At 35.5% G+C, this 25,149-nt stretch overlaps 2 protein-coding genes and 1 pseudogene across 3 annotated transcripts in view; 2 read left to right on the top strand and 1 right to left on the bottom strand.

Moving 5' to 3' along the window:
- Positions 1 to 2,337: 2,337 nt before the first annotated feature.
- Positions 2,338 to 20,671, bottom strand: LOC306877334 (signal transducer and activator of transcription 4-like). Its single transcript, XM_079429053.1, has 24 exons — positions 20,364 to 20,671; positions 18,991 to 19,125; positions 18,706 to 18,841; positions 16,817 to 16,915; positions 16,433 to 16,525; positions 16,245 to 16,323; positions 16,041 to 16,126; positions 15,615 to 15,766; positions 14,780 to 14,938; positions 14,550 to 14,642; positions 14,387 to 14,446; positions 13,344 to 13,364; positions 13,031 to 13,121; positions 12,539 to 12,583; positions 12,228 to 12,311; positions 9,910 to 10,008; positions 9,647 to 9,782; positions 9,421 to 9,473; positions 9,238 to 9,332; positions 8,853 to 8,989; positions 7,811 to 8,002; positions 3,317 to 3,362; positions 3,093 to 3,195; positions 2,338 to 2,730 (listed from the first exon to the last, which is right to left on the bottom strand). The coding sequence occupies exons 2-24, from the start codon at positions 19,116 to 19,118 to the stop codon at positions 2,716 to 2,718; spliced, it is 2,202 nt and encodes a 733-aa protein (XP_079285179.1). The 5' UTR covers positions 19,119 to 19,125; positions 20,364 to 20,671; the 3' UTR covers positions 2,338 to 2,715.
- LOC306877335 (uncharacterized protein) lies at positions 4,357 to 6,627 on the top strand. Its single transcript, XM_079429054.1, has 3 exons — positions 4,357 to 4,957; positions 5,209 to 5,491; positions 5,726 to 6,627. The coding sequence occupies exons 1-3, from the start codon at positions 4,683 to 4,685 to the stop codon at positions 6,437 to 6,439; spliced, it is 1,272 nt and encodes a 423-aa protein (XP_079285180.1). The 5' UTR covers positions 4,357 to 4,682; the 3' UTR covers positions 6,440 to 6,627.
- The window catches only part of LOC306877442 (WD repeat-containing protein 75-like), an 18,491-nt pseudogene continuing 13,722 nt past the window's right edge, over positions 20,381 to 25,149 (top strand). The window contains exons 1-6 of the transcript XR_013785857.1: positions 20,381 to 20,482; positions 21,758 to 21,885; positions 22,810 to 22,823; positions 23,004 to 23,065; positions 23,548 to 23,613; positions 23,700 to 23,799. The product of XR_013785857.1 is annotated as a WD repeat-containing protein 75-like (transcript). The remainder of the gene's footprint in view (positions 20,483 to 21,757; positions 21,886 to 22,809; positions 22,824 to 23,003; positions 23,066 to 23,547; positions 23,614 to 23,699; positions 23,800 to 25,149) is intronic.

Below are 25,149 nucleotides of genomic sequence, written 5' to 3'. Positions count from 1 at the left end.
ATCAGGGGGTGGAGACGGGTAGGTTTAGGTATGAGGGGGTGGAGACGGGTAGGTTTAGGGATCAGGGGGTGGAGACGGGGGGGGGGGGTGGAGACGGGTAGGTTTAGGTATCAGGGGGTGGAGACTGGTAGGTTTAGGGATCAGGGGGTGGAGACGGGGGGGTGGGGGGGGGTGGAGACGGGTAGGTTTAGGTATCAGGGGGTGGAGACGGGTAGGTTTAGGCAAATGTAAGGTGGGAGGAGTTGGATCTAGATCCAACCACACCCTCTGGATCTTGTGTTCTGCAGTGAAGAGGACCATCTCACAAATGCCAAAAGCTAAAAAAAAAAAAAAAGCTTTAGCTATAATTGTAATAGAATAACCACTAAGGGTTGTCTATGTCCGTTCCTGATTTTTGTTAGTTAAGGAGAAACCAAATTAAATTTAGGAAATAGGATACAGTGTTGGGTCTGTCCCCATGTTGAGAGAAATCGGAAGTACAGAGGTGTGTGCTGTGTACACGTTACTGTAGTTCTAAATGTGAACATGCATTAATTCATCTCACTCACAAAACACAGATTCAGGATTCATCAAAATGAATTAAAACAGTGAAATGCAAACTCAGAATATGACTCAAATCTGCAATAACTAAATATGTTAAAAAACACAAATATCCTTATTTAATCCCATTTTATTAACCAATGTCTTTGCTGCTTACCTTGATGATCCAGTTCAACCATACTAATAAGCAAAATGATGTTAGATAAACTAATATTTGTGCTTCATTGTTTTTTTGTTTTGCGTTCTACTGTACAGACGTGAATTTACTTTTCCTTCAGCCTGAGGCTTATTCCTTTCACTTTTTGATGTGAAAGGGCTTTTACATTTGCTAAAAATAGAACTTTTTATATTAAAAACGAACAAGCAAGCCCTACCCAGATTTAAAAAGTAACGCGAAAGTAATATAACGCATTACTTTCCATAAAAAGTAACTAAGTAACGTAATTAGTTACTTTTTAGGGAGTAACGCAATATTGTAATGCATTACTTTTAAATAACTTACCCCAATACTGATAGGAAATACCTATATATTAATTACTAGTTAAAACAATATCCTGTTAATATTTGTTAATAAATGGCATTTTTTCTTTTTTTTTGAAGAACATTGCGTAGCATTCAAGGACATGGCAAAAATACAATAATGACGTTACAGTAATGAAATTGTTTAAAATTAACCCATATGTTGACTTGAAGTGATAGTTCACATTTACATTTACATTTAGTCATTTGGCAGACGCTTTTATCCAAAGCGACTTACAATTGGGGAATACAAAAAGCGATTCATCTTGAAGAGGCAGTCAGACAGAGATTGTCACCCAATCTAAAATGCCATCATTCACCCAAAATAAAAATGCCATCATTGTTTACTCACCCTTATGTCATTCAAAACCTAAATGAGTTTCTTTCTTGTGTTGTTGAGCACAACATTTTGAAGACCGTGGGTAACCAGCCATATTTATATAGAATGAAAATGATTCCTAACTTTTAAACAGTGAAGTTAATATTTTATCCAGTATATTAAGACATATGACAGGGACATGAAAATGTATTGCATAATATTTTTTTTAGATTGTTACAGAAATGAAACTCATTTCAATTTATCAAGTTATGATCAACTTATGATGCATAGTCCTGCCAACTATTTTGTTTGATGACATTTTATAGACATCAGTATGTTTTCCCCACACCAGTGTGCCAAACCAAAGGAAATGAAGTAAAAAGTAAAGTCGTGACGTATTGTCAAGTATGGTGACCCATACTCGAAATTGGTGCTCTGCGTTTAACCCATCCAAGTGCACACACACAGCAGTGAGTAGTGAACAAATGCATCAGAAATGCAAAAGACTTAGCGTAATATTTTGCATGTCATATTTGCAACTCAAAAACATGAAGTGAAGTGTGAAAGTGTTTTTAAAAATGTCTAAAAATGCATGTTTAATTGACATAAATCATACTGCAGGCACATTGTGCATCTAGTCACAGACTTAATGGAAGTTTTCTATTTATAAAGGTTAATATCTACATACTATAAAGAAAAACATGGTTAGATTCCTACTTCTAGCTCTAAATTACTGGATTCTACGGTGCAAACACCTCACATATGCTGACAGGAAGAATGTGGGTGAAAGCCTTTCCCATGTTACTTGCATCATGTTGGCTGCAGCCCACTCAACAACATTTCTAACCTCATAATGTGAACAACCACAATTCCTAGTCATTGTGACAGGATGTTACATTCTATTTAAAGGGTGCACATGATTACTATTACTTCTACTACTACTAATAATACCATAAACGAACCATAACATTCTTTATAAAAAAAAAAATGTTTGTCATAATATATACATAAACATTAAAATGGGAATAACATTAAAACAGATTAAGATTTTGGCAAATCTGAATTTTACAGGTAGGTGAGGCCAGTCATATATTGTATTTAAGACATAAATTGTTGGAATCTATAATTATGACATTAATAATACATCTGATGCATTTTCATATTGACAGTATTTTTGAATATACACTCTGTCAGCAAATGAAAATAGAGACATGATGCATTATAGTGGCATAGAACCAGAAAAGTGAAGAACATCAAAAGAAGCCAAAATAAAGAGATACAAATCTTTGAATTCATCCATAATCTTGGAACCATGCGAAATGTGGCTGTTGCCCTTTCTAGGGTGAACTCATCTGCAATGTGAAAAAGGAAAAAGTGTTATGCCATTTTCTGGTGACTGAATAATGCTTTACCAGCTCTGCTTATTAGTGATAGCCCCAAATTACCCACAAAATATGAGCAACAAAGTAGGTAATATATAAAGCTGGGTTTAAAAGTCTGAGACCATGTTGAACATTTTAGGGTTAAGAGAAAGAATAATGCACATGGTTGTAAGTCACTAACTAATGTGATACTGACCATGGTAATTCAAGTCAGATGTTCTTGCTTTTAATGAAGTGCAATATACTCTTTGGATTATTCTCAAATCGTGATGGATGATCATTACATGACAGCATCATTGCAAGCTTTAAAATATGTTCAAAAGGTTACTTACAGCGCTTTCAAACTCAAAGGGGCTGAGGTGCTGGGTGATAATTTCAAACATTCCAGGAGACATGGGGGGTTCAGGAGAGGAACATGCATTTTGGACAGGACCACTGAGAATTGAGGACAACGAAGAAAGAAAAAAAATCAGAATCAGTTCATACAATCATGCAACACAGAGAGGAAACAAATTATAAAATTAAATCTTGTTGTGAAAGAGATTAAGATACTCACTTCCGACGGGAAATTGGAACTAACTGTGTCTGAATGTAAGGACAAACTGTGAAGTGAAAGATAAAATATATATATATATATATTGTTTTTTGCATTTTCACATATGATATTTATAATCCTGCTCTTTCCAAAAAAAGGCCTGAAACTCAAAAAAAAAAAAAAATTCCTCAACAAATGGTCACTGAAAAGAGGTGCATAACCTTAAGAAATGTTTTATTGTTAAAATAGATACATTCGTGTTTCTTACAATGAGTTTGACATGATGTTTGAGCATGATGAATAGAGTCAACAATACGATATATGTAAACATTGAGATAATGGGAAATGATGATGTACGTCCCTACCTGTCAAGGGCGTAGTTTTGGTTTGAACATTGGGGGGTTGTAGTGTGAACTGTTTTACTAAAGTCCCGGGTCATGCTCACTCTCAAGGTTTATTTATTTGTTTGTTTGCTTATATATTTATTTTTGTGAAATGGTCTTTTGTGCTATCATCTATGCAAAGTTGGTTGATAACATAACTGCAATAAAGTAACATCATAGATAACAATTGCTTGTTTACAGGATATATATATATATATATATATATATATATATATATCGCCTATAATATATTTGATATTATTTAGGCACTTATAAGCTATAGTTTGACAGAATGTTCTAATTCAACATGCCATGGGAAGTCAATCTAACTTAACATTTTCTTATATTGACATTGTTTATTTCTTACTCCTTAACAGTTCATCAGGCTCCTAATGATTTACAGTTTTTCTCGATTGGTTTGGCTCATTTCTTGAAACCGAGATGACATTCTCAAAATAACATGGACAAATCTCCAAACCACCTTGCAATTGTTCACAACAGAATGTCATTTTTCATTGGTTTTATCAAATTGCAAATGCTTTAGTACATGTCTCAAGTGACTCTGTGCTTTTTTTCAAATGATTATGTACAAGTAGCTACAGTTAGCACAATGAGCCCACATTTAGCACATTTTCCAAATAAATAGATCTTGCTGATCTAAACTGATTAGTTGATTTTTCAGTGAAATGGTTACTCTCTCCAAAACATATCAGCATGGTTTCATTGTGTAAGTCATCATATGCACAATTGTCTGTTCAACTGTCAAAATTAGTCAAAGATATAATACCATGAAAGAATTTCTTGGAACATTTGATAAATTTATGACAGTACTTGACAATCAATCAGGTCAAATTAGAACTAACGAAGGAGCAGTTTCCCACATCTCAGATGACTAATCAAACAGTTTGTTTAGTTACCTGACAGGTGTTGTCTATGATTATGACTGCTGCCAAAAGTATATAGACAGAGCTTGGCCCGGGGCCAGTTTCATTTGCAGTGTGAACATGGAAGCACCTCGCCAAGTACAACAGCAACTTCCTGCTCGAGGAAGAGGAGGAAGAAGAAGAGGAAGAGGAGGAGTGAGAATGCGTGGAGGAATAGGGGGAAGAGGCCGAGGAGCACGGAGGCACCATGATGTCCCAGATGAAATCCGGGCCACCCTTATTGACCACGTTATAAACCATCGCCTCACAATGGCAGAGGCAGGTCGCCGAGTGCAGCCTAATGTGCCTCGGTCTACAGTCTCCTCCATCATCCAAACCTTTCGCAGGGAAAACAGGTACAGAACTATTCTATTGAACTATTCAGTGTTGGTGTGTGTGTAGGCCTAGAGTACTGTAATATCTTCATGTGATGTTATATGATACTATAAAAATGACAAAGAAAAAAAAATGGAGAAAATACTGTGAATAGTATTCCAGTCACTGTGCAGTGCATCACACTTTTAGTACCATAAAACAGCAGTACAATTACATTGGTAACTCATTTTGTAACAAATTTACAGTGTTGACCTTTGACTTGTATGTCTAGGATTGGACGACAGCCTCAAGTGGGTGGCAGAAGAAAACTTCTAAATGAACAACAAGAACGAGAAATATGCAACATGGTCATTGCAAATAATGCCATCACACTGAGACAGATTCGTAATGCAATCCTTCTAGACAATGTAATGTTCCAAAATATAAACTCTATCAGCATCTCCACAATAGACCGGGTATTGAAGAAACATCAGATGACCATGAAACAGATTTACAGGGTACCATTTGAGAGAAACTCTGACAGAGTGAAAGAGCTGCGGTACCAGTATGTGCATGTAAGTCAACTACTGGTTGTCTATCATTGTAACACTATTACAGTAAGACATGGTTACCACTTTTTTTTGTTTTGCTTTATCCTTTTTACCTTCAGAATCCAGCTTTGTGTGACTAGAGCATTTTGCCTAGAAATTGTCTTCAGTTTTTCACTCCCTCTTTTTACAGTACTTTAGATCCTCCCTGCAGTATCTGTCTCTACTTGACTGATTAGATTTATTTTTATTCTATTGTAGAGAATAATGGCATTAGAAGGCAACGAAACCCCTCACATCCTAGTGTTCGTTGATGAAGCTGGCTTCAACCTGGCCAAAGGTCGAAGGCGTGGCCGTAACATCATTGGCCACCGAGCCACTGTGGATGTCCCAGGCCAGCGAGGAGCAAATATAACAATGTGTGCCGCTATATCAGAAAGAGGTGTGGCCACACACATTCCCAGTTTAGGGCCCTACAATACACAAAAGCTCCTAAATTTTTTGGACCACCTTTATACTGATCTGATCCCGGAAAATGAGAGAGGTGAAGAAGGACCTCAGCTACCACATTATGTCATTGTGTGGGATAATGTGAACTTCCACCGTGGCCCACGCATCAGAACCTGGTTCACCACCCATCCCCGGATGCTAATGGAGTTTCTTCCACCTTACTCTCCTTTCCTAAATCCAATTGAGGAGTTTTTTTCAGCTTGGAGGTGGAGGGTGTATGAGCATCAGGCTCAAGACCAGAGGGCCCTGCTGCATGCAATGGATGCTGCATGTGAGGACATCACAGGGGATCAATGTAGGGGATGGTTGAGACATTCACGCCGTTTCTTCCCTCGCTGCATCGCAAGAGAAAATATCCGTTGCGATGTGGATGAGAATTTATGGCCTAACAGAGAGCAGCGCGTCGATGGCCAGGAGGATGAGGATGGTGGCCAGGAAAGAGAGGGTGACAATGGCGACCACTGAAAATATTACTGTACTATAGTTCTGAAACTTTATTTACAGTATGGAAGGCTAGAGTTTTTTTGTGTTTTTTTTGTTTTTTGTTTGTGTTTATAACTGTTCACATTTACAGAATCCTGTATATGTTTTCTTTTCACAGTATGTTCTCTAATGTTAACATTTCTTTGTACGAATAAAAATGTTTACAGTTTCCTTGAGTATGAGTGGTTTATTGGAGGCTGATTTTACTGTAAAATCTTTTAGTTTTATTCATAGTGGTATTCTGTTGCTAGACCTGTGCCTCAGTGACAAAACGTCTAAGCATTTTGACTTGCAGTGCTTAAACAATGCCAAAGGTATAATGCATTTTGGGGGCATTGACTATTTATATGAGAATGATATTTAGTTTTGACACATGGATAAACTGTTTTGGGAGAGAGATGAGCTTTTGCAGGGGATCCATGGTGTTGTGCTAAACCATCCAGGTTATTTTGACAAAAGCACTAAATGAATGCACATGTGCCAAGGCAATTGAGAAGGATCTGTGCTATTTTGACTGTACTGACCTTTTATATGGGAAAGGAATCTGCTTTTGAAGCATGGAAGAAGAGTTTGGGGAAAGATATTTGATTTTGCTAGTGAGCTATAATGTTGAGCAGAACTGTAAGACTGTTTGGCCAAATGACCTTATGGTTTTGAGAATGTCATCTCGGTTTCAAGAAATGAGCCAAACCAATCGAGAAAAACTGTAATCGATGCCATTTTTTGGAATATCTGAAGGCCGTGTATATTTCTGTGTAAAGTGCATTTTTTATAATAAGACTAGCCTATTAATCATTACCAGGCCAATAATGACTTTTTTCAAATTAATCATTATAGCATTTGTTATGAAAAAACAACCACCTGCACATTTAGAACCAATAGCTACAACATGCCACAGATGTCATATAAATCTATAGGGAGAAATCTATTCCCTTAACAGATTATATAATATAAATTCTACAAGAAGTTAGACAAAATTTTACACAATTAATAAGCCTATAATAAAACAAGATAAATTCTATTAAAGGAGGTCATGAGTACTTTAAAAAGATTTTAATATATGTCAGTGCTAGTTCAAGACTGTTTTCCTCTCTTTTCATCAGTCTTTTTAGTTTATTTGCCTTTTTGAGATACTGTTCGAGCTTCGTGATAGGAATAGCTCGAGCAAATCTTATCACACTTCTCGAGCGTGCTTATATCCCCCTCGTAAACTACGCCCCTGCATCCTGTCATTTCTTGGGTGTGCCAATTTTTTATTTTTTTTTGTAATAGTAAAAAAAGTAACAGGGCTGTAAACTAAATATGGGACACAGCTAAAATATAAAAAATCAGATACATTTGCAGACATCTAACCTTTGTTTTGCTGGCTGTTGTAATGTTTCCCAAAAGCCTCATCCTTCGGGATGTCAGGATAAAGGAACTTTAGAGGATTTTCTGGGACAACACCATCTGCAATGACCTTATAGTCCCGTATTATATCAGCAATGGGCAAGGCGTTGAGACGGTTTTTCGTGTATGGCTCTACAGAGATGAACTTTGGGTCTCCTGTAGGCAGAATACATGTGCTTAAGATTATTTAAAAACATATTTAATACAGTAAAGACAATGCAAAAATGCACTGATCATCAAACCATACTCTAAGAACAGGTCTAAGAATGTCCCTCAGGCATTTACTCTGATCAATTACATTGTCAAGTGCACACTGAAAATAAGGAAATACAAATTTTAACGGCTTCTGCTAAATTTTGGAACATCTCCAGGCTGGGGTTTCCCTCAGCGAATACAAGACATTGTCTTAGTCTGGAAATGACAGTAATTGCTTAAGCTGTGTGGACTTGCAAACAGAACTCTGTTCACTGCATGTAAGAACTGGTTAGGATTCTTATGTTGTTATCTTTGCTTTACAACTGGACATTTGTAACATAATGTATCCTACATTAAATATTGTATTGGGAGTGTTATTCTTAAAGGAATAGTTCACCCAGAAATGAAATTTTATTTAAAATGTACTCACCATCAGGCCATCCTAGATGAGTTTGTTTAGTCATCAGAACAGATTTGAAGAAATTTAGCATTTATTTCTGCAGTGAATGGGTGCCGTCAGAATGAGAGTTCAAACAGTTAATAAAAACAAGATGTTAATTGATTGACTGGAGTCATTTGGATTGCTTGTGTATTATTGTGATGTTTTTATCAGCTGTTTGGACTCTTATTCTGATGGCACCCATTCACTGCTTAGGATCCATTGGTGAGCAAGTGATGCTAAATTTCTTCAAATCTGTTCCGTTGGAACACATCTACATCATGAATGGCCTGAGGGTGAGTATATTTTCAGCAGATTTTCATTGTTGGGTGAACGTTTCCTTTAAAGTATAATGACATATTGTAGACAAACCATTTTCATCCTGCTCAACCCAGGTGAAAGTGATTCCTCCAAGGTGACTTTCACTAAAGCGTAGCAGGAATGTCCCTGGCTCCTTCTCCTTCAGTAAGGCACGTTCCATCTCTTTACTCACAAATCCCATTATGTAGCTGAGAAACAAAAAAAATGGCAGAATCCATTGAGAAGCAGAAAATGGTTTCTGCAGAATGCATTGCAACAAGCAAAAACTTTATTCAGCATGGCAGATAAAGAGAAATCTCATTATAAATATACTGTTATACTGATAAATAAAACATCACAAAAATAGACTATGCAGTAGTTGCATTTGTTATTTATTACATGCTTATCAGAATAACAGAGTTAATGTGTGAGCTAATGCCATTACAAGGCCACTGACCCATCAATCCAAACAGGGAGTAAATGTTTCTTGATAAGGTCCAAGATGGAGTCCAGCCACAACCAAAAACTAAATGATTTGCCAGGAATGTTTTCCTGAGAGCAACAGAAAAAACAAACAAATTGGATTTGTATTGTTACAATTTGAAAACAGCAAGTGTATATAATCTTTACTCAATATTACCTTCCAGAACTTGGACCAAGAAACTTGGCAGTCATTATAAGAAGCATGTTGACCTTCAGAAACAAGTAAAACACTCTTTAGATGGAAGCCAAAACGCATTTACAAAAACTGCGCTATCAGCATGTTTATGAAACAACATTAAGGAAACACCACAGTCTAATGTAGCAGACAATGACATAAAATTACTTTAATGTCACATAAACCAACAAGTTTATAGAAAACATACCCAGAAGTTTATCTCCCAGCATGTTAAGTTGCTCTTTGTTTAGTCCTCGGCCTGCAAAACTTGAGAACTGCCAGCTGAGTACCTCTGAGAGTTGACTCCAACTTGCCCGCAAGGGGTTACTGAAGAATCCAAGGTTCTAAACAAGTCAGAGAAGTTCAAATAATACTGTATGTCAAAACTTGTCACTGATTAAAACTATGACCCCTATTATATAAACAAGATACTATAAGGCTAGACATCCATTCTTTGCATCAGAAGCTCACCTTGGGGTCGTCAGTTAGCAGGTTGTACCACATGACAGAGGCCCAGCCCCCTGGGAGCTGACTGACATTGGAGATGACCACCAGTGGCAGGGAGCAAGTCTGAACAGGAACAAAAATACAAAACTCAGTGAGTGGTATCATAAGTAGGGGTGGGCGATATAGCCTCAAAATTATATCACGATATTTCAAAAATATTTGCGATAACAATATTTATGACGATACACAAAAAATTATGGAACAACGTTTTATTGGTGATTGCAGCTGGCAGGCAGCAGCATTTATTAGTGCAAACACAATGAAGGGCATTTTCCATCCTTTTTCAATGAGCTACTGTCATTAATGACAGACTACCTAATTCAAAGCTAAATCTATTGTCATAAGGTGGCAGAAGCAGCATTATAGAACTATTATAACTTCCCGTTCATGTCCATTGCCGTCATTCACATTCTTTCTGATCTGAGTGATCCTTCTCTATCAAGCTAGCTAAATATTTTAAACTTGTGAATTCTTGCTAAATATGCAGTTATATTATGGCCGGGTCATTGGCATGAATTGTACTTGTGATGGAGCGGTGGTGGAGTGAGTGAAAACCACGCCGCTCCTACTTTTAAAAAATCCGCTCCTCGCTCCATTCAAAACACACCGCTCCGCTCACATACTCTGATTGTGAGTAACTGTTGCTGTCATGACAGATTTATTTCAGAGCCAGCTGCTATCAAAATAATCTGGCTGCGGGCGCGGGCCAGATATTATTGCTGGCGGGCCGCCTGTTGCCGACCACTGGTTTAGGTATATGTAAGGTGGAGGAGTTGGATCTGCGATTCCTTAACGAGACAGCGTCGCGAGCTCCTGCAGCGCTGTTTCAACACATGCAATTCATGCGTGTGTTAGAAAACGTTCTGCAGTGTATTTAATGTTTAAGGCCATTTCGTGATTTTAATCATTATACAGTAACCAGCAACACACCCCTTCCTCTTCTCATCGGAGACATGAGATGCAGTAGCCTACTAAACGGTCTCTCGCTGTCGGTGCTTGTAATGATTTTTGCGTCTTTCTCGGACAGTTTTAAATGCTTCCACGCTGTTGTCCAATTTGCTGCAGTAGTGCGCGCCTCTGTTTGATTGCGTCACGTCATTGTTCGGTACAATTTATTAGGTCTTTTTGCTTATTTCATCTGCCAAACAATCAGTGCATCCCTATTGCGTCGCTATATCATTGATATTGCGATATGACACTTTTATCATGTAAAAATTTATACCGGTATTATCGTGGACGGTATGATATGGCACACCCCTAAGTGACGTAAAAAACAAACAATATTTATACAAAAAAATTATATTAGCACAGTAATTTCCCATACAAATTATTACAGAGCTGTCCTAAAACTGAATTTTAACGGTTGGTCTAATTAAATAATAAATTATTACTATTATTATTATATTTTTTGAACATTGATAAAGAATAATATATGTAATATGTCATTTATTTATATACTTGGGTCAGTATTTTTTTTTAAGAAATGTAAAACTTTTATTCATCAAGTATCCAGAGTGATTTATAATGTATATTATTATAAAATAATATCTTATCCAATTTCAAATAAATTGTGTTCTTTAGAACTTTCTGTTCAAAGAATCCTGAGGGGAAAAAATCTATAACAGTTTCCACAAAAATATTACAACAACAATTTTCAGCATTATAGTAAAAAGAAATTAGTATCAAATCAGCATATTAGAATGATTTCTCGAGGTTCATGTGATACTGAAGACTGGGCTAATGATGCTGAAGATTCAGCTTTACCATCACAGTAATAAATTACATTTTAGGATATGTAAAAATAGAAAACAAATAAACTGTAATAGCATTTCATAATCTTATTGTTTTTACTCTATTTGATTATCAAATAAATACTGTCTTGGTGAACACACACACACACACACACACACATACATATATATATATGTGTGTGTGTGTGTGTGTGTGTGTGTTTGTGTGTGTGTCTAGGTACACATACACACAAATATAGACATAAATATATAAGATTTTCAATTAAGCTTTATATAAGCTTTTGATACAGTTGTACAATAGTATACAGTATTTGAAATATAGCAGGGGTCCTGCAGAGTTTAGCTCCAACCCTGAAAAAAGCCTCACCTGCCTGTAGCCCTAGTAATTCTGAAGACCTTGATTAGCTTGTTAAGGAGTGTTTGATTAGGGTTGGAGCTAAACTCTACAGGACAGCGGCACTCCAGGACCGACGTTGCCTACCCCGATATATAGTATATAATATAGTATATTACATAGACACTAAAACATACCTCAAGATCAATATCCAGGCCTTGCAACATCAGCATGGCCTCAAAATTGAGAGAGTGTAACTCCTCTGTCACTGACAGGGGACCCTGCAAATAGAAAGATGCAGTATTATTATGCTTCAATGCCAAGATCAAGGATATACTGTGTGAGGCTGCTCTCTGTTGGCAAGATGATGTATTCCACACTGAATAACAACATGACAAAAATGCTATCATGTAAACAGGCTCAAGCCAAGGTTTAGGCTTTGTAAGATGTGCCAATGGAAGAGATACACCTATAAAGTAAGCAGATATTAGAAATAATGCAGTCTTACCTCATTTCCTTTTCCTCCGGTAGGGCACTTTCTCTCTTTCAGCTGCTGCAAAACACAAAGACTTCATAAAATATCTTCGCTCTCTTAAAGGGATAGTTCACCCAAGAGTGAAAATGTTTTTTACTCAACCTCAAGCTCATTCTAACAACAGTTCGAAAAGGACACACACACACAAAATAGTAAAAATATTCCAAGTCTTCTGGCATTGAATAACTTTATGCGAGCAACAGATTAAGTTATTCACTTTTTGGAGCTGTGGTCACTATCAACTTGTAAGGAAATGCATGTCCTTGTATTTAAAAATAATCTTTCAAATTTATCCTTTTATGTTCTATGGAAAAAACAAGCAAACAGAATGTGGGTTTGGAGCAACTAATGAATAATGACTAATGAATTTTCCTACAGTGGGTGAACTCCTTAAATATACTCAAAACCAAAGCCTTATTAACAGTATTGCTCTTGATTCATGTGCTAGAATTTAGAGTGAAGTACCAGATGCCTGAACTCTACAGAAAGACATCCAGTCGACTCCTCAACATCCATCACTTTGGTGTTGTTGGTGAGGATGAAGAACTGTCTGTTCCTACAAGGAAATATCAGTAATGTTAGTTTTGATATTTTCTGGTTAGTCACAACTTCCACTGTACTGTAAACTACAGTAACCCGCTATGTAGAATATGTACAGAATTTAGCTTGTAAACACTGCTGTCCCCCTCCCCCCACACACTTGAAAAACTCATATTGAGATTTGGCCTAAATAAACAACAGGAAGCTGGTTCTTCTGTTTGAGGTTGAGTGCACTCACACTTTGCCTGGTGGAAGGTCTCTGCACACACAAAAATAGAAAAGAGTAGAAAAACATGATCATGTTGGGCTACATGCACCTGTGATGCAGCATTGCTTGCATGGCTTTTGATCAATGAAAGAAAAAGTTGCATGTAAATGTGAGAAAGATATTAATTCTTATAGCCATAATCATAGTGGGGTCATTCCATGTGTATAGTTTTCATGTCCCTATCATAAATGCCACAATACATATTCACAGTCGTAAAGATAGAAATCATATTAGAGATTATTATTATTTTAGAAAATTAATCTAATAATTTCACTACTGTAAATTTAGTTTGAGTGGATGTGGCATTAATGTTTAAGAAATATTCAAGTTTGCTTGTTTTTTTATTTTTAATCAAAATAAGGTAAACAAAGAATATTATTGGGGGAATATTGCTTTGATTTTTACAGATTTTTTCTGTAAAATCACTTAATTAGTCTCAACATAGATTTAGCATAGATTCATCAGTCAAAACGTGGATTTAAAATTATTTAACAAAATTATTTGACATCATCTTCCAGGACATCATGTGTGGTAGGAAAACAACCTCAGTAAATATTATGATGAATACTATGTGTGTACTGAGGAATTAGTTGGTTGATCTCAGATTAACAATAATAATAATACCTATAATAATTTGTATGATATACAGACATTATTATTATTATTTCTTATATTAATATTAACTTCAGACTGACACTCTTCTGTAAAATAAATATCATCCCCCACTGAGCAATGGCTTACTTAAGGCTTAATGGCTTACTAACATTTCTTCCATCTTCCTACTCTTAAATTTGTATACAAACAAGTTCTAAATAAAAAGGTTTAACAGTAATATATTAAGTCTGCTTTACAATTTTACACGCTTCCTCATATTACAACACAAGCATATTTCTTTTTAATAAGTTAAAACGTTTAATAATGGTTTATGTATTGCACACTATTGTAAATGTATTGCATAACATGAATGACCCAGGTTATAAAGATAAAATGAAGACATAATACTGGGAACATACTTATCAAATGTGGTCTTGACTTTGAGTTGATAATCCACCTCAGGTAATTTAACCAGTAATCTGAAAAGGAAAAAGTGAAATTAAATGGGCAATAATTGTGATGGCCCAAATGCAGTCAAATCCTTGTGAAAGTAGACTTGTTTACATGAGGAGTGGTTCATACCTGACCTTGGTGGTAAACTGCACCTGTGTTTTGATGATTAGAGGTTTCTGAGGGTGTGTAGGCATGCATGGCTGCTTCTCCACCACAAAGGAGCTGCAAACATGACCAAAACAGGTTTCCCAGCGCAGCCTTTCTATTGTGCTGCATTGCATTTGCGGCACTATAAGCCACACAGAGTGAACTGCTGTGCTTTAATTGTTCACCAAGCTCATGAAATCCCCGAATGTTACCTTTTAATGAGGTGGTAGATGAGGTATTTGACTTGCTCCTCCATCTGAGGTCTCTGGAGAGGGATTGGATCACTCTCGTAAGTGACTTTCAGGATCAGCTCACCCAGTTTGTCTAGCTGTCTTTTAATCTGGAAAAGACTCTGGGTTGTCAGGGTAAACCTGTAAAAGTGATTTCACATGAAAATTAGGCTTGATTCAGAGATTAACAAGACCAATCTCTTAGAAACCACAAAAACACCATAACAACACAAGACCTAAACCAAACGTTTGGGTCTGTAAGATTTTTTAATGTTTTGAAAGTCTCTAATGCACACCAAGGCTGCATTTGTTTGATCACAAATACAGTAAAATAGTGATTTAGTGTAATACTCAAATAAGTGATTTATATTTTCATTTATTTTAAAATGTAATTTATTCCTGTAATGCCAAAGCTGAACTTTCAGCAGCCATTACTCCAGTCTTCACTGATCCTTCAGAAATCATTTTAATATGCTAATTTGATGCTCAAGAAGCATTTCTTATTATTTTGTGGAAGCCATGATATATTTGTTAGGATTCTTTGATGAATAGAAAGCTTAAAACTTGTAGTCTTTACTATCGCTTTTGAACAATTCAATGCATCATTGCTGAACAAAAGTATTGATTTCTTTGATTTTGATTTATTTTGGAACAGTAGCGTTCATCTCACGTTTTTTCCTCCTGCTTGTCTTTACTGTGTGCATTGTGACAGTCTTATTAGACAACATTTAAAACAATAATCTATATTAAACAGCATAACTTAAATTTTATCATTTTTAATTTTTATTCTATTTCTTTATATTATAAAGGGTTATACCAGTTCTGGAGCTGGTCCAGTCCTATCAGAACCGGTCCTCCAATGCAGGCAATCTGTTGCCTCCTTTTCCATTCCTTAAGCTCAGGGTTGAGCTGGGAGGAGATCAGAGTATCAATTTCCTTTATAACATCTGCAATCTTTGACAAAATCTCCTGCAAAGGTAAAAACAAAGTGCAAACATAGTGGTTAACAATGACCAGAAAACAACAACATATATAGTGGCATCACACACCTGAGCGAAATGTACTAAAGATGTGTGAAAACCACTCAAAGCCACCTGTCCGAGGCAGGAAGTTCCCAGGGTGGTTCAAAAAGTATAATACATTCGAAGTAAACAAAACCTTTAACAAACAAGAAGAAAAGGAAAGTAAAACAATTACAAATTAAAAAAAGTGAAGAGCACTATCATTGTAGAGATACACTTACCTTTCTTTTGAAATCCAGGCGGTTCAGTATTTCCTGAAGTGTAGTGACTTCTTGCTTCATGGTTAAAGAGTTTCTCTCAACTGGATCTACAGGATATTTTCATATCACAAAATCCTCTCTTATACGTCCATATTGTATTATTTGCTTTATTATCTCAGGAGGGTGAGATTTTTGGAAGATGTCAACGGTCATACACTAGCTCACCTCGAAGTTGGAGTGTCTTGTAGCGAAAGTCAAAATCGTCCTGCATGTCCTCAAGATACTTCACAGCCTGGTCCAGCATCTGATAGAAGCATGTAGAAATAATGACATATGTCACACACACTGAACTTTTTCATATATCTAAACCCCCATGGCTGTGATAACTGTAAGCAATACTGGACGTAACTTACCTGAACGCTGCTTCTTATGATTGCCACTTTGTTGTCAAGAACTTTCAGCTTCTCCAAGGTGGCTGAGTTTTGCATTGACTTCTCCAGTGGTCCCTGCCATTAATGAAATGGAAACATGGAAAAAACAAGGTCTAAATATAAAGTAAATGTATACATCTAAAACATGACAACATAAATCAAATATGCATATGTACTAGGCCACAAATCAAATAACTACATTTAAAATATTGGCCATGTTAACAAGGTCAGACTGAAGCACCTTTTGGGTCCCACACTGGTATACTGTAATATCAAGAGTGCAAAACTCTGAAGCTTGGTTAACAACATAGTTGCATGGGGTATCTGTGGTTTTTGCATGCTGTTTGTCACGCGTCTTGGCAGTACCTGTTCCTGCATGCTGGCTGTGGATAAGATGCGTCTTTCTTCCCTCAGGCAGTTACAGATGACAGCGGCCATGTGCAGAGGAGTCGCCTTGTATTTTACCTGAAAGAGTGACGCAACAGCATTTACTGACTAATGTGATACCGGGAATTTCTAGTCACATCAAAAAGAACATCTGTGCAGCTTGAAGGATTTTGATTTGTGTGAAAAGCAGGAGACTGTGACTCCTGGTAGGAAAAAAGAGTGGAATCCCTAGCCAATGTATCAGTTTTATTGGTGTTATGCAAAGGTTTACAATAAACAGAAAAACAGATCTACACTTATTTTTGTATTTATGTATGCATGTGTGGTGTGTGTGTATGTATATATACACACACACACACACACATACATATAGTGGAAGTACCTGGAAATTAAAGTTCTAGAAAATGTTTCCTGACAAGAAAAAACTCATCCCCATTTACAGGAATCATGCTTCATGAGGAATGTGGCATTACAAGGAGTGAAGTAACCTTGGAAAGTGAAAAGTCAAACAAATAACCATTGATGTAAATGAAACAGCTGATGGTTAAAATCTCACGCATGATGTTTTTGAGATCTGTTTTGTTTCCATTAAGGAGTTTTTCCAAACATTAATAGGTAGCAGGTTTTATGTCAATGACATTTAGTCGCAAGATGCAAAAACAATGACGTTTTATGTTATAATTAATTTCCAACCTGATACAACTCGTCTGAATGCCTCATGTTTGTTTTGAAAGCATAGAATGATTATACAAATATGATATGAAACTGTACAGTCATATATATATATATATATATATATATATATATATATATATATATATATATATATATGGTATTAGGAGAGGGCACTTTCATTTGTTGTTTTTGGGGTGGCATGCAACACCAGTTGCAGACAGGTGTCATTTTTAACCAAGCGAAACCCCCGACATTTGATTCTTCTGTGGAAGTTTTTTTTTTTTTTGCATTTATCTAGTGAGAAATCCCCACAGTAACCACTCAGGAAAATACTGCATAAACAAAAGAAATGTGTACAGCAGTCTGACAATTTTGACAGTCAGCTTTTCATCCTGAACGCTTATTTTCTTGCTGTCTAATTACTATAGAAACATTTTCGAGACTGTAGGAATGCACATTATTGTAACTACAGCTAGCACATCAAAATAGTATGTTACAGTAGTCTACATGTCAGCCATTGCTTATATACTGCTGATAAATATTCTTCCTACTAAATGTGGTAAACTCAGTAAGTGACCTAAGGTGCTACATAAGACTGTTTCCACAGAAGTCAATGAAAAGTTAGCAAAAACCACACCTGAGTACACAAGCTTCCGTTGACAACTGAATACATGCTTAAAATAATTTATTATTGTCATAGAGTTATGAATCACGACTGAGGCTCTATGTAATTACCTTGTTGACTATTACTGTAAATTCCAATACTGACCATTAGTTAATTTCCTGATAAGTGATTATAGAATATGAGAGCATACATTTGTTAAATAAATAGTCACATTCACAAGTTCACTTTCCTCTCAGTTCTCATTTTAGAGAAGATGTGTAAAAATAGGCATGGCATCGCTGAACGAAACTATGCTTTTGATAAGCCAGTGTGCAAGAAAAATGTTTTCATAAATGCACTGAAACAAATATGGTGTAGAAACAATTTTTACACAGACATTACTAGCAAATTTCAAAATTAATTACAGCAAGTGACACACTGAATTACACTTGAAATTTTGAAGTGTAAAGACGGAAATATTATTTTCTTGTAAAATGTACTTCAGTAATATTTTTTTACATTGTGGATTTGACACTCAGGGATGCATTAGATGTGTGGAAATAACAGGAGGGCAGTGTGCATCTGTTACCTGTATCTGATGAAATATTCTCTTTAGGTTGTGTCTGTGAAGAAAGTTCTGCTCTTGAGAACACTGCCTCTCCAGCTGAATGAGGAAGTTATTGAAGAGTACCGTAGCCATAGATTCATGGTTTGAAGCTGTTTCCCTGAGGCAATAAAGACAAATGCATAATGCATAATTATGAACAACAGAGTATTTTAGGCTGGTTGTTTTGTGTTTTCCTCAAGCCAGAAATTCAAAATGTGAAATTGAAAATACAATTTCTGATCAGTATATAAAAAAGCAGCCACATACCAGTCCTGGCTTTCAATCCAGTTGGCCAGCACCTGTCTCAGCTCCATTGGAAAGTTGTCATCATAAAAGTAGTCCACCTGTTCGAGGATCTTAATATCCAGTTTCTGTATTTGTTTCCATTGACTCATAGTGGTGCTGCAATGCATATAATTTGATATTGCTTTAAATGTTCAGCAATATATGAAATACATGAAAACTATGTATATGGTAACCATATCAAAGCAATGGCAACAATAACCTAGGGACTAGTAGGGAGATCATGGAGTGTTTTGACACCCTTTGTGTAACCAATTAGTAATAAGCTACAGTGTGAAACCACTATCAAACAAGACCATCATCCTCTTGAGGTAACAGTAGAGGTTGTAAAACAATTTCTTCATGGAACAAAAACCCCTGTAGTATCTGTTAGTAATCCTAAAAACATAATAGATTATTATACCATATTAGTCTGTGCTTTTGTATTTGTTGTTCCCAGTTTATTTGCTGTTATAAATTATATTATTTCCTATATGTGACCCTGGACCACAAAACCAGTCTTAAGTTGCTGGGATATATTTGTAGCAATAGCCAAAAAGACAATTTTCTTTTATGCCAAAAATCATTAGGACATTAAATAAAGATTATGTTCCATGAAGATATTTAGTACATTTCTTACCATAAATATATTAAAACTTAATTTTTTATTAGTAATATGCATAGCTAAGAACTTCATTGGGTCAACTTTAAAGGCAATTTTCTCAATAATTAGATTTTTTTACACCCTCAGATTCCAGATTTTCAAATAGTTGTATCTCGGCAAAATATTGTCCTATCGTAATAAACCATACATCAAAGGAAAGCTTATTTATCCAGCTTTCAGATGATGTATACATCTCTATATTCACTGGTTTTGTGGTCCAGGGTCACATATGTTTACTACATGTTAAACGTTAAATTCAATAGAGTATGCTGCTGCAACAGCAAGGTTATGGATTCAATTCCAAGGGAATTCAACTGACCATGAATGCAGTGCATGTTGCCTTGGTTATGATGCATGCTGACACTATTGTGAACTTCATTGTTAAATAAGATTACAACAAAAAAAATCATGCACAAAATGTAAAACCTCGATGTCCTTTTATGAGTTTTATTAAAATGCGTATTAGGCAAATATGAGCGCATTATATTAAAGTTGGAGACACAATGTGCCTCAACAATGTGTTACAAAATTTCCCAATCTCCCCTATATTTTAGCCATACAGTACCTTTCATATAAACATCATAAATATTACAACACACCATAAATCAAACTTCAACAAACAACTCGAATACAAATGCAAATTGTTAAACTTGTAATATTTGCTTAAAACCAAAACTAAGGTCCAAAGTTTTACCTGCTGCTCTTACGAGAATGACACTCCCGAGACACAATGCACCTGTTAAACCTGATGTTTTCAGAGTAACCAGCAGCAGCTCCTCAACAGGCTTGCCCACAGACTACAGACCCAATCCGGCGAGAGGCGCTTCAGATGGTCCTGTCTGGAGATGGTTGCACCGTCCCGCTTTCTCTCATGAATGAAGTCCTTTAGGGCATGAATGTCTCAGCTATCTTGACTGAACGGGTAAAGCAGGTGGGTTCTTCAAGGAAATGCTGAGCACTTCGCGAACACGGAAACGTCGCTGTAGAAAATATACAAGGGGGAACTCCCTGATACCATTCAAGTGTGTTCATAGGGTATTTTATATTGACTGCCTCAGTGTGACTCACATCTTCAGAAGACTATCAAAACCACTTACTGCATTTACAGTCATAATTAATGCATTATCTATTAATTAACTTTAGGCTATATATCATTAAAAGGAACTTGGTATTATAGCATGCAACTTGAAAAAAGCCAATATGTACATAACGGAAAAAAAACATTTTTAATAATTTTACCAATACTTTTTATCTTCATAAATTGCTATTTCTTTACCATATTTATAGTATAATTACGTGTATTCTTTTTGACAACAATAATACATTTGTACTATATTTATATGTATAATTCTAATAATATTTTACAGTAAATTATAAAAAATGGCTATAATGCATATTTTCATCATAACTAGCTTACAGTAATTCCCATGTCTAATTATTTTACATATTTTCCAGTATAATTGCATGCATTCTTGTTTCTTGTTTAAAAACAACAATACAATTATTTTGCATTTTGCGTTTACTTTACATTTCAAACAAGTCTAACAATATTTTACACTAAAAGTACAATTAAATATATATTTTTTTAAATAATAGCCTACATTAATCAATGCAGTATAATTGCATGTATTCTTTTAAAAACAATAATACAATTCATTATACTATATTTAGTGTACATTTTAAACATCATTTAAAAAATATATGTCACCATAATAAATAGGCTATAATATACTTTTTTTTTCAAACAGTTGAAAAAACTTCTATTCTTGTTTAACTTCTATTCCTTTCCCATATTTAAATACATGCATAATTTTAAAAACAATAATAATTTTTTACTGTCTTTACAGTTTAAGCACAATTTTAACATTACATTTTACACTGAAACTATTGTCATTTTAAATGGTTTCTTAATTAATTGTTTTCTTAATATATCTACAGTAAAAAAAAGTATTTACCAGTTTTTACTCTAGCATTTTTATGCCGCTTTAACTATTTTTTATTATTTTCTATTATAATAATGACTACAGCTTGTTGTCTCAGCCCGACCGCATCGCGGCGCTGTGACCCGGTGGTGTTGTTTCACTACAGGCGAAGAAGAAACGCACAGCGGCCACATGTGATGCAGAAAACATGGTGGAGAAGAGAGACATCTGTGTGGGTCGCTGCGGAGGCAGCAAAGTAAACCTTAGACCTCCGATCATCTCCACTGACTCCAGGTATCCGCGAAAACTTCTGCGTGTGTTTCTGTCTGTATCTTCTCTAAATGTATCATCTTAAACATTGAGGGGGTTGGAGGGAATGAGGGATGCATGATCCGCCTGGGAGCAAATTAAACTATATGTGAGTCTGAACACTTGCCTGAATGACAGGTTTAACTGCATCTTTAAAGTCTGATGAACTTTTGTGATTGTTTACTCTGCTTGTTTTCAAAGATACAGATATCATACATATTGCTTTACCAAAAGAATCTGCTGTAAAAAATACAAAAACATGTGTAAATCACATTATTCTGACATTAAAGTACAGTAAAGCTATTACAGATTTGCTGTTGCTGGGTTTTTACTCTTTTTAATTCCAAGGACCCCTCAATATGATGATCCCATTGTAAGGAATTCTTCCTACGTTATTAAATCAAAAGAAAGCTGTCATATTGTCAAAAAAATTGTGTAGAAAAAGTGGCTCTATTTATTTACTTATTCCAAAAATTAATTAGGTTTGTCATTTGACTAGTGTTTCAGTGCACTAGATTTTTTCATATATTCATATCATATTAAATATTTTTTGTTGTATTTATTTATTGTAAATCTGTCATAAATCTGTTGGTGTTTCTTAAAATTCCAGTTCTAGTTCTTTTAGAACATCAAGTTAAACTAAATGAGAAATGTTGCAAATTGCAGAAATAATGAGTTTTTATGGTTTTAGTTAATAACAATAATCCTGCATATGCGATGAAAATAAATTTAATTGTGACAAATATTTGTATTTGTTATATTTTATGCCAAAGTAGATCAATTCATATATTTATTTATGTATTTGTTTAATTATTTATTTGAAATGTTGGGGCTACCAAGGGATTAAAATAGTAACAATTAAACTCATGGTTTTAGTTATTAAGACATAAAATTCTGTTTTATGGTCAGGCAACTAAATGAAGGTGAGTTTTTGATCATTTGCATGCTGTGTATTTGTATGAATAAGCTAAAGAAGAATCTTTTTTTCGGTGACCCATTGGGGGGTCTGTGAATGTTAGGTATAAAGTGCAAAGGTTTTGTCTGTATCACTTAAATGTAAAGTTTAAGTTTCAGGTTTGTGTTGTTCGCCTCTGGGGATTTAGTGAAGGTCTATAGCACACGCACAGAAGAGTGGCTCCGTAGTCTGCAGGACCACACCAACCAAGTGACAGGCATCACCTTGAATCCTACCAATCACCTGCAGTTCTGTGCCTCACTTGACTTCAATTGTATAGAAAGCATGAGATGATAAGGTTTGATTGAGTTGCTTTTGCCACTCAGAATTCAAATCAATTCTTAACCACCTTGTTTGCTACTATAGGTGTTTTTTTTGCATTCCAAAAAATATTCAGACATGTTTGAATTCTGTCTGAGGTTTCTTTAAAGTCAAAATTACATTGAAATCATTTGCACAACCCTGACTTGATTATAGCACAAAAAGTGTCTCACAATCTTTCTTCATATTTCCTTTTTGACTGATTTTACTAAGCTAACCATTTATTTTGACGACAGTGACTTTATCGCAAAATAAACCTTTTGATTTAAAAGTAAACCTCCCGATCTCCCTGTCGGATTTATTTTGAATGGTTTACTGTTACTTAAACAGCAGAATTAATTTTTTTATCTATTTACTCTTTCTGCTTGCAGATTTACTCTTGCTCAGCAGATGGCACTGTTAAATTATGGGACTTCATTGACGGCATCCTTATCAAGGTACGGTTGGTGTTGTGAGGAAATACAAGGCCACTGTCGCAGTAAATATTTTCATTCCTGTCATGTTGGTTTCTTTATTTTTTCAGACATTTATCATTGGATACCCTTTGTTTGCAATATATGTGTCCGAGAAACACGAGGGAGTCCTTTTTCTTCATGTTTCAATGGCTACCGATTCCAAAAAAGGTATGTATTTCACAGTGCAAGGTGGAGTTATAATAAATTCATGTAGATTCTTGCCACATCATTGTGATGAAGTGATTAGGAGCAGGCACTCTTCACCAATACAGTTTGAAGAAAACTCATTTTCTGACTCTGTAAAGGAGAAGTATATGTGTATACACAATAAAAAAAAAAATACCACAATAATAAAAGTTCATCAAAAAAAATCATTTTAATATTTGAGACCCTGAAAAATAGCCCGTGATTTCAGCATCAGCATGAATGGATATACAATTGTATTGTGCTTATTGTTTTAGTCCCAAAACCTTGCAAGCACAACAGTGTTTTCTGGGTGGACTGAAGTTAAGCCAGCCAATCAAGACATTTTTGTGTGAAAAAGGTATCATATGAATGTAACGTTGTCTGTCATTGATTGTACTGTCTGAGGCCGAGACTCTATATCCGGGGTTCTCAAAGTCTACATTCAAAGGTCCAAACCTGAATTTTCATCAGTGTCAAAGGTCCGGACCGGAACAATTGGTTATTACAAAACTTGTTTTTAATAAACATACATAACAAATCAACACTAATTTTTTGAAAAAATAAAGTGCCTTTTGCATTCAAAATACATCAATAACACTGTGCAAAAGTGGCAAAACGATTAATTTAAGTGTCAGCATTAGAGGTCGACCGATATGGGTATCCTAATTCATAGTAATAATACAGCTCAAAACTTAAGCACCTTCTCAAAACGGTTCTGAAGCTTTTTGTTTGTTTGCTGACAGACAGCAGTGTTTCCCACAGACTTCCAAATGCAACTTGATTCTCTGCTGTTGGAGCGCAGATATAATGGTTTCCTCAGTAACGGCTATAATCAAATCAACACTGCGCTTGCAAACGCTACATTACAGGAAAGACCAAATGAAAACAACATCAAGCTTTTCTGAAAACGGTCGGTTCTTTTCAAAGATACATTCATATAAAAACCCACGCGGTGCATTTTTATTTTGAAACGTGCAATACTCATGTTTCAACGAAATATAAGCCTTTTGGGAAATCTAGGTGTTTGTGCCGGTCAGTTTTGCAGTGACTGACGGGCCACCACAAATAACTCAATTTATGGGAAACACTTGGACACTGCTATAAGTCAAATGGCCATAAAAAGTGACAACTAAAAAAAAAAAAAACTTTAAAAATTGAAATGTAACCCGATTAGGTCTCCAAAAAGCAAAAATAAACAAATGATTTAAAAGTTTAACATGCGTTTATCAAAGTAGGAAATATAATTAGTGCTCTTGAGATATGAAAAGGAGGCGGATCCGGACTTTGAGAAGAACTGCTCTATAACAAATAGCTCGGATAGCATTAATCTTT

The sequence above is a fragment of the Barbus barbus genome, assembly GCF_936440315.1.
Source record: "Barbus barbus genome assembly, chromosome: 11".
NCBI lineage: Eukaryota > Metazoa > Chordata > Actinopteri > Cypriniformes > Cyprinidae > Barbus > Barbus barbus.
The sequence above is the reverse complement of the archived record's forward strand: the minus strand, read 5'-3'. Positions and strand labels throughout refer to the sequence as shown.

What these genes read in the sequence shown, in the direction of transcription:
- LOC306877334 (XM_079429053.1), bottom strand. Translation starts at nt 19,118, where the DNA reads ATGAGTCAATGGAAACAAATACAGAAACTGGATATTAAGATCCTCGAA. An exon ending in GAATATTTCATCAGATACAG is followed by an intron (nt 16,916 to 18,705) that starts GTAACAGATGCA and finishes TCACTCTTTCAG; the next exon opens with GTAAAATACAAGGCGACTCC. An exon ending in CTGTAGAGTTCAGGCATCTG is followed by an intron (nt 12,584 to 13,030) that starts GTACTTCACTCT and finishes TGTGTTTTGCAG; the next exon opens with CAGCTGAAAGAGAGAAAGTG.
- LOC306877335 (XM_079429054.1), top strand. Translation starts at nt 4,683, where the DNA reads ATGGAAGCACCTCGCCAAGTACAACAGCAACTTCCTGCTCGAGGAAGA. An exon ending in ACCTTTCGCAGGGAAAACAG is followed by an intron (nt 4,958 to 5,208) that starts GTACAGAACTAT and finishes TTGTATGTCTAG; the next exon opens with GATTGGACGACAGCCTCAAG. An exon ending in TGCGGTACCAGTATGTGCAT is followed by an intron (nt 5,492 to 5,725) that starts GTAAGTCAACTA and finishes ATTCTATTGTAG; the next exon opens with AGAATAATGGCATTAGAAGG.